Source organism: Taeniopygia guttata, chromosome 1A (assembly GCF_048771995.1).
Source record: "Taeniopygia guttata chromosome 1A, bTaeGut7.mat, whole genome shotgun sequence".
Taxonomy (NCBI): Eukaryota; Metazoa; Chordata; class Aves; order Passeriformes; family Estrildidae; genus Taeniopygia; species Taeniopygia guttata.
In genome coordinates this window covers 44,127,361-44,141,202 of record NC_133025.1, presented here as the reverse complement: position 1 = coordinate 44,141,202, position 13,842 = coordinate 44,127,361, and the positions used below count along the sequence as shown (strand labels likewise).

General features: G+C 41.6%; 1 protein-coding gene across 1 annotated transcript; it reads left to right on the top strand.

Annotated features, from left to right (window-relative positions):
* The first annotated feature begins 803 nt into the window (after positions 1-803).
* HAL (histidine ammonia-lyase) lies at positions 804-13,382 on the top strand. Its single transcript, XM_002188962.7, has 20 exons — positions 804-1,264; positions 1,693-1,753; positions 1,922-1,949; positions 2,244-2,318; positions 2,417-2,489; positions 2,574-2,640; positions 2,821-2,858; positions 2,983-3,108; positions 3,388-3,527; positions 4,974-5,021; positions 5,628-5,775; positions 5,860-5,955; positions 6,071-6,129; positions 6,908-6,988; positions 7,682-7,747; positions 7,835-8,000; positions 10,100-10,234; positions 10,785-10,893; positions 10,987-11,056; positions 11,480-13,382. The coding sequence occupies exons 1-20, from the start codon at positions 1,018-1,020 to the stop codon at positions 11,627-11,629; spliced, it is 1,983 nt and encodes a 660-aa protein (XP_002188998.5). The 5' UTR covers positions 804-1,017; the 3' UTR covers positions 11,630-13,382.
* Positions 13,383-13,842: the final 460 nt, after the last annotated feature.

Here is a 13,842-nt window from a genome sequence, read left to right as displayed (position 1 = left end):
ATGGTCCTAGGTAGCTCTGCTGGGACAGTGTCTCTGACTAATGGATCCCAAGATAGCATTCCTACAATTATTAAACCCTAGGTAGTCCCTTTGTTTAGGAACACTAGTGTGGCAAGCATGAACTGTGAGTGTTGTTACCATTTTGCCTTTAAAACCAGAGGTATTTTCAAATTCTGTGTGTACATGATTATTACTAAACTTTTTTTTTTGTCACCATCTCAACAGCTATCTCCATATCTTTTCCTCTTTGCATCTTCTGCCTGGAAGGAAGCATGACACAGCACCAGGCTTGATAGTGTGCAGCTGTGGCCTAGTATTCGTTGATACCTGTTCTTGTAACACCTTCCAGAGCATAAAGGAAAAGATTGTAGAAATTAATTAATCTTTTTCTTATCTACAATAAAAATATGTTTTCAACTTGAGCATGGGACTGATTAAAGTAGGCTTGCTGCCTCTACTAACTGCTTTTATCCTGTTTTGGATAGAGCTGTAAAAGTATAATACAATCTTCTTTCAGTCCTAGCAGCCATGAACAACCAACTCATATTCCCAAGGTACCTCTCTTGCAGCCCTGTCCCTCAGTTTTTGTTAGTGTGATTTACTGGTGGGCAATAGCTGTTAACTCTTGTTAAACCCTTACATTTTTAGAGCAGTTGCACTGCATCTTAGTCTGATTTATCTTTCCTGGTACATAAGCTTCAGCTCCTGGTTTTTCATTTCTATATTCCTGATGTGATCTTTGGAATAAAATTCCTGTGGCAATAGCTGGGAATGTGTGCCATTTCTGGGAAAAGGGTGTGTTCCCTGGGTTCGGTTTGATTGGACGAAGTAGCCAAACACGTTGATTTCGTTTATTTACAAAGGTGAGGATTTTGAGGGTGGGTTTTTGCCTCTATCCGATTGCAACACTGGGCTCTAGATTAGGCACAGCTCTTCAGGCCATCATCACATGGTAAATGTGAGGCTGCTGCACGCTGCAGCCCTTCTTGGTCAAGGAACAATTTTTGGAGAGAAATCATGCCAAGGTACACGGTGCACATCCGAGGAGAATGGCTGGCAGTGCCGTGCCTAAGCTCCACAAACACCGTTGAGTGGCTGGGAAAGGAAGCTGTGAGACGGTACATGAAAAACAAGCCTGACAATGGGGGATTTGCCTCAGCAGAAGAAGTAAAGTTTTACATTCGAAGGTGCAAGGGACTTGGCTTGCTGGATCTTGATGATACCGTGGGGGATGCTCTAGAAGACAATGAATTTGTTGAAGTTGGTAAGCAAAGCCTTAAGTATTGCATTGTAGAGTGACTGTATTGTCATCTGAGTCAGAAAACTGTGGCTTTATCTAGATTCATCTAAAATTGCATCTGAGAGATTGTCTACAGTTTTTATGGAAAAATACCCAATAATTTAAGAATATTTAATTTTTAGGAACAGAGCTACATAAAAGCTAGAAGGTACAATATTCTATATACATCTTCTGTAGCTGCTGTCACATACAGTGTAAGCTGTTCTGTCTTAGTTTTGGAATATCTTAAATACATAGTTTCTTGTTATTTTCTCAGAAGCATGCAAGTATGTTCAGGGCTGATAATTGGAAATTAGAATTCTTATTGCTCTGAATTGTAATAAATAACAAATTAACTTATGCGAATAATGCAATTTAATACTGTACATGTTTATTCTGCATACTTCTTCTAGTTATAGAAGGAGATATAATGTCTCCAGATTTCATACCATCTCAGCCAGAAGGAGTTCATTTGTATCCTTTTTGAGTATTTTGTGAAGTTTTTACAATTACAGATTTATAATTTTCTAGATTGCCTGTGTTTTTTGAGTTCCTTCATTCTTAAAACACATTGCCAGCTGTAACTGAGTGGTCACTGCCTGTGAAATCCTGTCTGCCCTTTTTCCTTTACAAAACTTTCAGATACAGTAAATACCGAGAACCAGAACAGGTAAGTATCCAGTGATTTTACAACTCAATAACAAATCCTGCTACTCACCAGAAAATGCTGAGAGTTCAGCCAGTGCAGCATTCACAAAAGCAGGGGCTATTAGATTGGCTGGGTCTAGGAAACTGAACTACAATGTGCTTATTATGTTTTTGTTACCCGGGTTCCTGTCTTATGAATAAGCATGAAGAAGCTTCCTGTCATTGCTAGTTGTGACTATATTTTTTATTTATAGTTATTATTAAGCAACTTCATATGTATCCATATCCCAAACTAAAAGGTGGTTTTGTGGTGTAGTATATTTCTTTAGATGGCAACAGCTTAACAACGGAGGACTTGGTCAATTTAGGAAAGGGACTCTACAAGATAAAGGTAAAAATTCTGAACAAATGAAGATAAAAATTACATGTTTATTTTTCTACAGCTAAATAATGACAAATAAGCTAATATTTAAAGTACTTATGTTTTAGCTTACACCTGAAGCTGAAATTAAAGTCAAAAAATCACGAGAAGTGATTGAAAGGATTGTAAAGGAACAGACAGGTAAATATTTTTGCTTTTAAATATGAATTGTTTAGAAGACTTCATCAGGTTCCCTCCTTAACCAGCAGTGTACATTTCTTGCAGTTGTTTATGGAATCACCACGGGTTTTGGAAAGTTTGCCAGGACTGTCATCCCAAACAGTAATCTGAGGTATGTTGTGTGTGCAGCCTTCTCCGTCCTTTCTTTTCAGGAAAGGAAGAAGAGGGAGCAGTTTGACCCTGTAGTTGGGGTTAAATGAGAGAACTGCTTCAGAAATTCCTTCTGTTTTGTGCAAAATAAAACCTGATGAGACTTCTTTTGAGGTTTAATATATTTTCTTTTTCTCTGTAGGGAGCTTCAAGTGAACTTGGTTCGTTCACATTCTGCAGGTAATGAGATTAATGTATCCCTTGTGTTTGGTGTTCACATTCTGCAGGTAAATGCTTGGTGTTTCACTTTTCTGCACTTGTTGGTAGTGAGTGAGTAACCGAGAGAGTTCTGTTACTGTTTCAGGTGTGGGTAAACCTTTGACCCCAGAGAGAACTCGCATGCTGTTGGCACTGAGAATCAATGTCCTAGCCAAAGGATACAGTGGAATATCCCTAGAAACCCTCGAGCAAGTTATTGAAGTGTTTAATGGTAAAAATATGCTTAAAGAAAATCTTCATTTCCCCTTTTTTCCCTTTTAACTGTTTTGTTAAAGGGTGTAGCTCAATGGGTCAAAATGCAGATGTTGGTCTTTCAACTTGGTAGTTGTAAGAGACCAGGACTAGAGCTGCAACAAGAGTAGTCCTGTTGCTGCCATTGTCCATGATTGTAGGCTGCTACTGTGGCCAAACTTACGAGCTAGCTTTTCTGTTTTCCAAGGAATTTATCAAGGGAAGGCACTAAAAGGAGTGATTTTTGTTTTCTTTCTAGCATCCTGCCTTCCTTATATCCCAGAGAAAGGGACAGTTGGAGCCAGCGGAGACTTGGCCCCTCTCTCTCATCTTGCTCTGGGATTAATTGGAGAGGGAAAGATGTGGTCGCCAAAGAGTGGCTGGGCTGATGCTAAATATGTAAGATCTGTGCAGCTGATAGTTTATTTTTTTTAGCTTGCTGACTCATTTTTTAAATTGCATGTAGCTGTGAGAGAAAGAGAGCTTTTGCTCAGAGTAGTAACATGTCTTTGGATTTTCTCTACCAGTTTGAATTTGGACTGGGTTGCCTTTAGCTAATCATCCTCTAATTTGAGGAGGGTGGATCCCTGGAGAATGCAAGAACTGACCCACATGTCACTGGAGCAGACATAAATAAGCAGCATGTTATTGAGCCCTAAAGAAATATCATGCCATAGTACTGCTATGCAAGATACTACAGTGACATAATTTATGAACATGAGAAATGGAGAGGATGTGATACCAACTATGAGTGAACTATTATTGTATCTTCAGCTCCATGAGCATAAATATTTTTCTAAAAAGTCCAAGATCACCTCTCAAATGCTGAGTGTACCTGGAGATTTACTGGAGGCAAGATCTTTGCAGTAAAATTTCTACTGATTTTATAGTGGCTTTAAGTAAATACACAGGTTTGGATATTTCATTTTTGATGAATTAACTAGGGTTACAAGGAGCCTTTATATCATTCTCCTTCACAAGATGGAAATATTAATCTATTGTTATTCTGCCACCAACACATCACCAGATTGATCTTGTGTTAAGTATCTCCAAGTCCGGCCCCTCCAAAGTCTTTCATGGTAGTTTGTTCTTCTACACCTATAACTCCTATCCATGAGTATTTGAACACCAGGCTCATTGATGGATTGATACATGTACATCACTATAGTCTGGAGAAAGATTGAGGACTACACAGGGAGAGGAGGAAGGAGGAAGCAGACCAGGGTGTCCTGGACCTTCAAGATCAGAAGTTACAGCTGTAGACTTCTGAGATGCATTGCCTCTTCCATTGGACAGGGTGAGAGGATTAAATGAGAAATAGCTTATGCTGTTTCTTCACTTCCTGCAAGAGAATTGCCCTAGAATAGACATGTACAGAATAAACTGGATGGGTCTCCTCCTGTCATTAGAGATTTTCTATAGAAAGTATTAGGGATCATTTAAAAAGGAATAATTTATGCCGACCCAAAATTCTATGAGGCACGGTGTAGGTAGAACTGCCTTCCCAAGAGGCTTCCAGCCTTCTTTCCTATTGCCCTCTCCCATCATCTAGAACATGGTAGATGTTAAGGGCTGTGACAGTGACATATATCTTGCTTCAGTACTCCTGCTACCTTCTTGTATTGGCACTAGAAGTGAGGTGCTAGTTTGGAAACTCTTTATTTAGCCCAGCAGAAAAAAATATCTGATATATTTGTGAAATAAATCTCTTTTTCTTCCATCACTTAAGAAATTTGTTAATATTTCTGTTCATGGAAACATTCAAGTTTTAGTGACTTAATTTTGTGACTTTAGTGACCAAAAAGTATTTTTCATTAACTGCCTTGGCATTTAACTCCTTCACAGGTCCTGGAAGCCCATGGACTAAAACCAATTACCTTGAAACCAAAAGAGGTAATAAAGTATAATGATGCCAGCTGATGAAAAAGAGCATAATAAATCACTATTTGCTTTATATGTACAATAAAAGCATTACATTAGTTAATAATAATTTTAAATCATACTTTAGAAAGATAATGGTAGTGTTGTCAGGAGTGGGATTCACCACTCCTAGTGTCACCCTACTTGACTTGAAGTGACAGACCCAAGCTTGATGTTCAGATTGGCTCTGTGGTCAGTGGGGACAGACAGACCTCTTCATAAAGCACTTTATACCATCCTGAAACAGCTGTCTAAGAGGCACCTTCAAGGTACCTATCTGCTCTTTGGCCTTAACAAGAGGTCTGATTACTGACTTGAAGCAGGTATCTGACTTGCTTGGAACTACTGGTGCTCCAAGGGTGTCTGCAGTGACTTAATGGGGTCATGAGTATTAACACTTTATGTAGCAAAGATGCTCAGTCAAGCTGTGCATTTTATGATTTTAGGATGGTCCAAAAACCTAGGCAAAGATCTTTAACTCCTTCATATGAGAAGGAGAATTGCCACAGATATGGGGAATTGTCACAGAGTGTGGAATAGCTGCAATGAATTTGCTTAACATCTGCTCTCCCTTTGAAGGGTCTGGCCCTCATCAACGGGACACAAATGATCACCTCACTGGGATGTGAGGCAGTTGAAAGAGCCGAAGCTATAGCAAGGCAAGCTGACATCATCGCTGCCCTTACACTGGAAGTCCTGAAGGGTACAACGAGGGCCTTTGACACTGGTGGGTACTGGGCCCTCCCTGTCTGTTTGCTTAGCAGCTCCTGACAAGAGAGGCACAGCCTGACAGTCTAACTTGTCTTACTAGATATCCATGCAGTGCGCCCACATCGAGGGCAGGCTGAAGTGGCCTTTCGGTTCAGGTCCCTTCTTGATTCTGACCATCATCCATCAGAAATAGCAGGTGAACGATCTTAACCTTCACCATCTCGGGTTACCAGGACAGGCTGGGTCCTTCAACAGCACACAGTGCTTTTGTGTAAGCAATATTTGGGTTTTGCCCTCCTTGTGTCTTCTAGAGAGCCATAGATTCTGTGACCGAGTCCAGGATGCGTACACAATGCGCTGCTGCCCTCAGGTAAAGATTGACCTTTAGATCCTTCCGTAACAATAGATAGATGATGGGGAAATTTCCACCTCAGAAATACAGTCAGTTATGTGTTGTCTGACACTGTTAGAGGAAGTGGCTTTATTTTGCTTCTTCTTCACTTCACAGTAGTGTTAATGGGGACATGCAATTTGTTGATCATGTGCATGTGCACATCAGGCAGCATCTAACAAAGCTGTGTCCAGATCTGGAAGTGGCCAGAGGTCGGAAGCAGAGGGAAAGTGCTGGTTTCCATGCTTGCAGATTTGTAGGGATTTTCATCTGCATTAATGTTAATAACATGAATTGGGTGTTTCCAAAAGCAAACAGAATGTAATATCTCATACATATTGGAAGAGCTCAATCCTATGCGTTTTAACAGGACCAAAGCTATTAAAACAGTAGAATTAATGGAAGATTAACTAATAAGAGGTTTTGTTTTCTGTGAGTCTTTGTAAGGCTACTTCTTCTCTCATAACATTTCTGCCACTGAATAAATACCTTCCATTTAGGTAAACCAACCCAAATATGTAAAGAATGTCATATTCAGATTACTCTTTTGGCAAAACTGCCATAATAGTAAATACCATATTTGAAGTGTCTAGGACTGGCAGTGATGCTCCTGCTGTTAAAAGCAAATCCAAAACAGTCTTCCACTTGTGAAAGTCAAGTGGGATAGTGGGAAAGAGGGTCCTTGCAGCGCAGTCAGCATCCTGAAGGTGAACTAAGTGCAGATACTATGCTCAGACACCAATGTTGTTTGTTCTAGGTCCATGGAATTGTAAATGATACAATTGCTTTTGTGAAGGACATAATAACAACGGAAATCAATAGCGCCACGGACAACCCTGTATCTTTTTGATTACTTTATTACTATATAAAATTCTGCTTGGCCTTTTTTATTCTTTTCTTCTGTATAGTTACTCACACTGGAGGCAAAAAAAGTCATAACTGGCTTTGGTCAATAACTGCCATTGTTTGCAACAGCAACCTCTCTTCCTTTCCCTATGACCGCATTGAAGGATTTCTGTGGGCTCTGTCATGCAGGGCTGTATTTCTGTCAGCACTATAATGATGCTGTACATAGCATCATATCAATTGCTCATAAGCATTATTGCATCTAATCTTCTGAACATATTTTTATCATAATTTAGAATATAATCCAATTCTTCTAATTGGAATTAGTCCTTGTAATTTGGACTAATTAAATGCCAAAATTGTAACTGTCATGGAAAGAATCTATCAAGGAATTGAAAATCTATGCTAGGATCTGAATGGCTGGGGTTTTTTCACCCTCGATCAAAGACCTCCCTTTATGTAGCTTATTTGAAAAAAATACATGTCAAAATTGTACCTACAAATTTGAAGAACTGAGATTGTGTCTTCATTTCCTGAAAAGTAGAAGTGTGGGTGCAATAGAATGTGCTTGCAAATAAAAGCCTATTGGCACAAAGACTCCTTCAGTTAAGATATTCTGATTACTGGCAGATATCACTCATGTAAACTGTATTTCACTCATGTGGGCCTTAACGTCTCCTTAAAGATGGTGTTTGCTGAAAGAGAAGAAACCATTTCTGGAGGAAATTTTCATGGTGAATATCCTGCAAAGGTAATTCAGCATTTGACAAAAGGGGAAAAAAAACTTTTTCTGGTTTGTTTTTTTTTTCATCTGATTTAATGAGATCTTCTTCTGTAGGCTCTGGACTATTTAGCAATTGGTGTGCATGAACTCGCTGCAATTAGTGAAAGAAGAATTGAGAGGCTCTGCAACCCCTCGCTCAGTGAACTGCCTGCATTTTTAGTCACTGAAGGAGGTCTGAACTCAGGATTCATGATTGCACACTGCACAGCAGCTGCCCTGGGTGAGTGCTTGAGCAATACCATAAAGAGAGCAAGCTAGAAAGACTGATTTTTTTTCAAGATAGGTGCAGTCTGATAGCAGGCATAAAGGCTGCTGTTTTCTGTCTCTTCTCCATGTGTTCTGTGCTGTCTTGTCAAGTATGAGTGTTGGGTGTAGTTGCAATTATTTCAGTTCAGGCTTCCTTATTCTGCACCAACCCTTGGGCATGTTCAGTGCTCTGAGCATGCAAACTGAGTGGATTTTGGTATGAAGGCTTGTCTCAGAGGTGGCCTGATACCCTCGATACTGGGCTATCTCTATTTGACAGCCTGGTTTGCACATCATAATCAGACCCCACAGTCCCCACAAGACCAGAGTTCGCAGGGCTGGCTATTGGGGGAGCACACTGAAATTAAATATCACTTCAGTTTCTTCTCTAATACTCATGGCTAAGGCAACAAGAAGCCTGCTGGCTTCTGGCATACTACAGTTCATAGGTTCAGGGAAGCATGAGCCAATATGAAGATAAACATGCTATGAGAAGAGCATAGATTTTAAAAGTTACAAAAACACAGGAACAGAGGATATCAGTTAAATTGTAGATAAGCATTCTGCAGAGAAACAAATATATTAACTAAATCGGTGGGCTAAAGGAACCCTGTCTAGAGACTGGGAAGTGGGTCTGGAAGATAGCTGAATGCTCATCCCCTTGTTTAAAGGCTGGCAGTTTTACCTTTGGCTGGGGAGAGTTTAGGATGGCTCCAGGCTTCAGCTGGTTGCATGGCTTCAGGTTTCACTGCACACTTCTGCAATCTGGAGTAACAGATTCTGGGGTGTTTGTGATTTCTGCTGTGGGAAATGAAAATTACAGCCGTGCCTCTACTGACACTAGAAGTCCATGGGTCAAAATCATCTCAAGCTGATCAAAACAGCCAGGATTTTATCTGAATTTTTATCTAAAGTTTGAGTTCCTTTTCTCCTGTTCTTAACTTCTTTGTTAATCACCAATATTTTTCAAATCATTCTACCAGTTTCTGGTTTGTTTGTACCAGCTAATGTTTTTCACTCCCAGGGTTAATAGATAAAACTGAAAAAAATTTGCAGGTATTTTGCAACACCACTGGAGGTGTCTGCCTGCCCGCACTCCAGCAGCTCTGTGCCTGCCAGACCAAGCTGTTAGCAGTGATCACATGCAGCCTCTCTGGGACCTGCCATCATCTGCCTGAATGTGCCAGCTGGGCTCTGGTCCTAGACTGTCACTCCAGCCTATTTGCAATTGGTGTCACCACCTCTCTGTTGCTCCTGTTGCTTTTCTGAAGCCGCTAATTTGCCGAGAGCATTACACAGCATCCTGCTGGGTTTCAGAAAGAAAAGGCCAAGTACAGCCAGAGTGCTGTGAATGCAGACTTCATTTTTTCTCTTTTAAAGAGCAGTTCTCAACCTCAGATTGTCATTGAATGGTTCCTAAGGCCTCTCCTGCAACCATTTGCCTGTTGCTTTTGGATGCAGAATGAGAATTTACTCCAGACCTTGCACCTGCCTTTCAAAGCTGGAGTATGTCAGTGAGTAGTGAGGTGAGGGAGAGAGAGGGTTTGTATTGCATTCCTCCATCTTTCTAGAGGAAGTTCTGAAAGTGCCTCAGCTGCAATAAGCGGACCAGATGCTGATCTCTAGCTGTATTCTTGAAAGCAGGGGAGGAGTGATCTTTGTGACTAAAACCAGAGGGAGCCAATGCTCTTTACAGAGAATTGCCCCAGAGCAACAGGCAGAACCAGGTTTGTGTTTCAGTTATGCTGTCTGCTCTTCTTCTTCAGTTTCCTCCAGTCCTTTGAGCCATAGCAACTCAAACTGGCGATAAGGGAGTGAAGAGTGAGCTGTCGTTCTGTATTTGGTTAACATTTGCATCTAAAGACTGCTGTTGGTTAGTGCTTTCAGAGGCAATGGTAGTTTTCAAGGTGGTTATTACAAATTACTCAGTCCAGGTAAAATGCTGATGTGTCCTTGAAAAAGGAGCAGTAGTTGGACCCAAGGTGATGGACAGGCTCTTATCTACATGTTGTCCATTGCTTGTGCTGTCTCATGCCTATTCTGTCCTTCATTCATTGTGTTGGGTTTTTGCAGTGTCTGAGAACAAAGCTTTGTGCCACCCCTCTTCTGTGGATTCTCTCTCAACCAGTGCTGCTACAGAGGATCACGTGTCTATGGGAGGATGGGCTGCAAGAAAAGCTTTGAGAGTTATTGAACATGTGGAACAAGGTAAAATTAAAATTCTGATTTCCAGACAGACCTTGAATCATGAAAAGGAGGGGCTAATACAAATAATGATAAGGTGTAAGGTAGGCAGATACAATGCAAACTTCTCCAGACAGAAGACTCTCTTCCAAAGCACTGTGATTTTCCTGGTGTTTTCATGTGGGCTCTGACAAGCTTCAGAGGAAGAACTTTCATTTTTAGGTCAGGCTCCTCTTCTCTTTATGATGGACATTAATTTGAGTATTCAAGTTACACTGGAAGAGATTCCTAGGGATTTAAGACTCTGGTGACCAGGAGTTCCTGGTACACTTGAAAGGTCTGTACAGCAGCACCCAAAATCTGCTTGCTGAAATGCTGGATACTGCCCCCAGCATCACCCATGAAATGATCCTGCCACTGGGCTAGGTCTCTGGAGGGTATGGATCCACTGGTTCTGCACATTGCCTGAACCATATCATATTAGTGAAAACAAAGGCCAGGAAGAGCTTTAGACAGGAAACCTCACCTTGAGCTGTACCTGCCAAACATCTCTTTGGCTGCTCTGGTTTCCTAGTTCTAGCTATTGAGCTGCTCGCTGCCTGCCAGGGCATTGAATTCCTCCGCCCTCTGAGAACGACAACCCCATTGGAGAAGGTCTACGACCTTGTGCGCTCCGTGGTGAGGTAAGATCAGATAAAAACTTTCCCCAGAGGCTGCCTGCCTGGAGAGCAGCTGCTGCCAGTGAGGGTTAATGTTTGCCCAATGTCTTGTTACAGGCCCTGGATAAAGGATCGCTTCATGGCCCCAGACATTGAAGCAGCTCACAGGCTGCTTGTGGAGCAGAAGGCGAGTACTGGCTTTTGGCTTGTGCATAGGATTGTCTAGAACCCTTTCTCTTTGTCCATGCCAGCTGCTGTTTTTGCTGCCCAATCCTCTTCATGGTCAAGTAGTTTTGTAGCAAGTGGCAGTGACTTTCTCCCAACTATTGCACACAGAGCATTAGCCTGGTAACAAGACAAGACAAAGTATCAAAGTATTTTTGCCTTGAATCCTTTCACCTTGCCCCATTGGAGCTGTATCCTTTCCCATCCATTGTCAATTCCTTCCACATGCTCTTCCCTGCTCTCTCTGCCTCTCTGGTTCTGCTCCTCCCAAACAGCATATCCCATCCAATAGCTTTTCCTCAGGGTTTCCTGAAGTCATGCATTGATGTCTTAGCTGACCTTTTCTTTGCCTCTGACTCTGCTGTTTCACATCCTTGTTCCGCAGGTGTGGGAAGTGGCTAAACCTTACATTGAAAAGTACAGGAGGGAACACATCCCTGAATCAAGACCCATTTCTCCTACAGCCTTCTCCCTGGGATTGCTGAGAATGAGTGCAGATGATAGTCATGACCACAAGCATCAGAATGAACTTTAAGAGTTGCGATCCCCTGGAAGAGAGCAGATCCTTTCCAGAACCTTACCTGAGCATGGCCCTTCTACTCAAACTCAATGTGGTTTCTCCAGGCGACCTAGAGGACCTGACTGTCTAGCTCAGAAGCACAAATAGATAGTAAAGAGAAGTCTCACTGCTTTCCTCATGTGTAAAAGACAATTTTGTTATGATAGTATGGTTTTGACTGAATTTCATGAACTTCTGAATACAAATCATTCAGACTCCTGATGAAAGCAGTATTTGTTTTGTCAACATTTTGTTTGTTTTCTCTCCATGTGTGCCAATGATACCAAACAACCTAAGTTTGATATTCTTACCTTTTTTCTCCCCCTTTGGGTAACTGCTGTGATCCTCTTAATTTTGTAACAAGCAAGATTATCTGTACACTGTTCTCTGTTTTGCAGATCATATGTGAGGTATAGGCTCTTGTATAACAAGAGCAATTTTAGAGCAGGTGCTTCACAAATCAGGAAAGCTGTGTGCATAGGAATGTGCTATGGAGATCATTGCTCCAGAACAAATATATTATATTCTGGTGATGGAGTACATTTAATGCAGCTTTCCAAGATCTGTGGGCTCACACCTGCAATCAATAAACTGAGGCTTCACATAGGGTTGTAGCAATTTATTTTCCTGTCATGTTTGTGATGATGAAAATGTAAAGAGAAAGCTTCATTTGGAAGTAAGCAGAACAGGTGACACAGAGCCCAGAAAAGGGAAAAGAGGAGGCATAGGACTAGTGAATGCGAACCAATGCTGAGGTGATAGCACCATGACCTATGCTCCCACGGCTCTCCAGGTCTCTGCCTGTCTGCCAGGGGCCCTGACCCCATAGATGGGATCATGACTGAGTGTGCTCTGTGTCCGACAACACTGACCTCCAGCACAGGCTTTATTTTGCAAGGGAAGAGTCAGGGCATGGATTTCACCTCATGGTGCAGTGATGACAGAGCAGTACTGATCTGGCAGAGGGGCATTCAGAACAAGCTGAAAGCCCCCCCAGGCTATTGGCTGTGCTGCAAGGGACAGCCAAAGCATCAGTCTGGGGCTGCCTTTGAGTGTCTGACACCTGCCATAGTAAGCTGTGCCCTGAGGAGAGTGCTCATGCCTGCTGGCAACCTAGCAGGTTGCCAAATGCCTTGGGCATTCAGCAAAGAGATTCTGGGCCTTGCTTCCCACTCACCTCTGCTTTTGGCTGCCTGGGACCAAGGGATCCCTAGCACACACTGCAGCACGGGGGACTCAGGTTTTGCACCATGCCTGTGCAGAGCTGAGAGACACCACCCTGCCTGCACCCTGCATTTAAGAAGTGTCTGTGATCCTTCCCTGACAGCCTTCCCAAATCCCTGTATAAACATTATTTATGAAGGCTGTCTTGAGCAGAATGGACTGTGCAATCACATACCTCGGATGTTCTTTCAAGCTTTATAAAAACTAAATTCCACACCCACATCTGGTAAAACATCTGCTTGCAGGAAAACACGTCAGGTGGCAGGAATGCTATTACATGTTTTAAAAACTGATTTGGTTGGCTAGCCTGGATCAAATAAAGCATGAAGAAAGATAATACAGAGGATGACTTGCAGATTTGGGGTGCCCAAGGCTCAGGGAGAGCAGAAGGTCATAATAATGCTCATACATGTTTGTGATGGCTTTCAAATACCTGCTAATCAGAAAGAGACCAATGTCCTTCCTCAAGGGTCTGGTTCAATAAAGCACTCTGCTCTGTATCACAGGTTATGTCACTTGCTCATATCAATAATTACTTTTGATATGAAATTCTTCATGCTTGTCAGGTGCAATTTTATGACTTCACCTTCAGAAAGTAAATCTCTTACTTCTGCAGACATCATCCACTTGAAAATTTGAAGAAAATACTTAGTCCATGGGTATTCAGAGACTCTCCTACTCCAGATCCTCTGCTTAAAAGCTTAAATTCTCCAGAGCTGTATAATCCTTTTTTCTACATACTGCATTCCTAAATGATGTTACAAGCTTGAAAGATAAATGAAAGAGTGCCTTTAAAAAGTTAGGCTCCTAAGTTTCAACACATCCTTCAGTAAAAGTTATCATACTTAACTTACCAAAATTACATTCAAACTTCCACAAACAAATAAGTCTAATGTTATTTCAGATTCAGCCTAGAATAAATAAAATTAGGTATTTTCTGCAACATCCGTATGACACTGTATGTG

What these genes read in the sequence shown, in the direction of transcription:
- HAL (XM_002188962.7), top strand. Translation starts at nt 1,018, where the DNA reads ATGCCAAGGTACACGGTGCACATCCGAGGAGAATGGCTGGCAGTGCCG. An exon ending in TCATCCATCAGAAATAGCAG is followed by an intron (nt 5,956 to 6,070) that starts GTGAACGATCTT and finishes TGTGTCTTCTAG; the next exon opens with AGAGCCATAGATTCTGTGAC. An exon ending in CAATGCGCTGCTGCCCTCAG is followed by an intron (nt 6,130 to 6,907) that starts GTAAAGATTGAC and finishes TGTTTGTTCTAG; the next exon opens with GTCCATGGAATTGTAAATGA.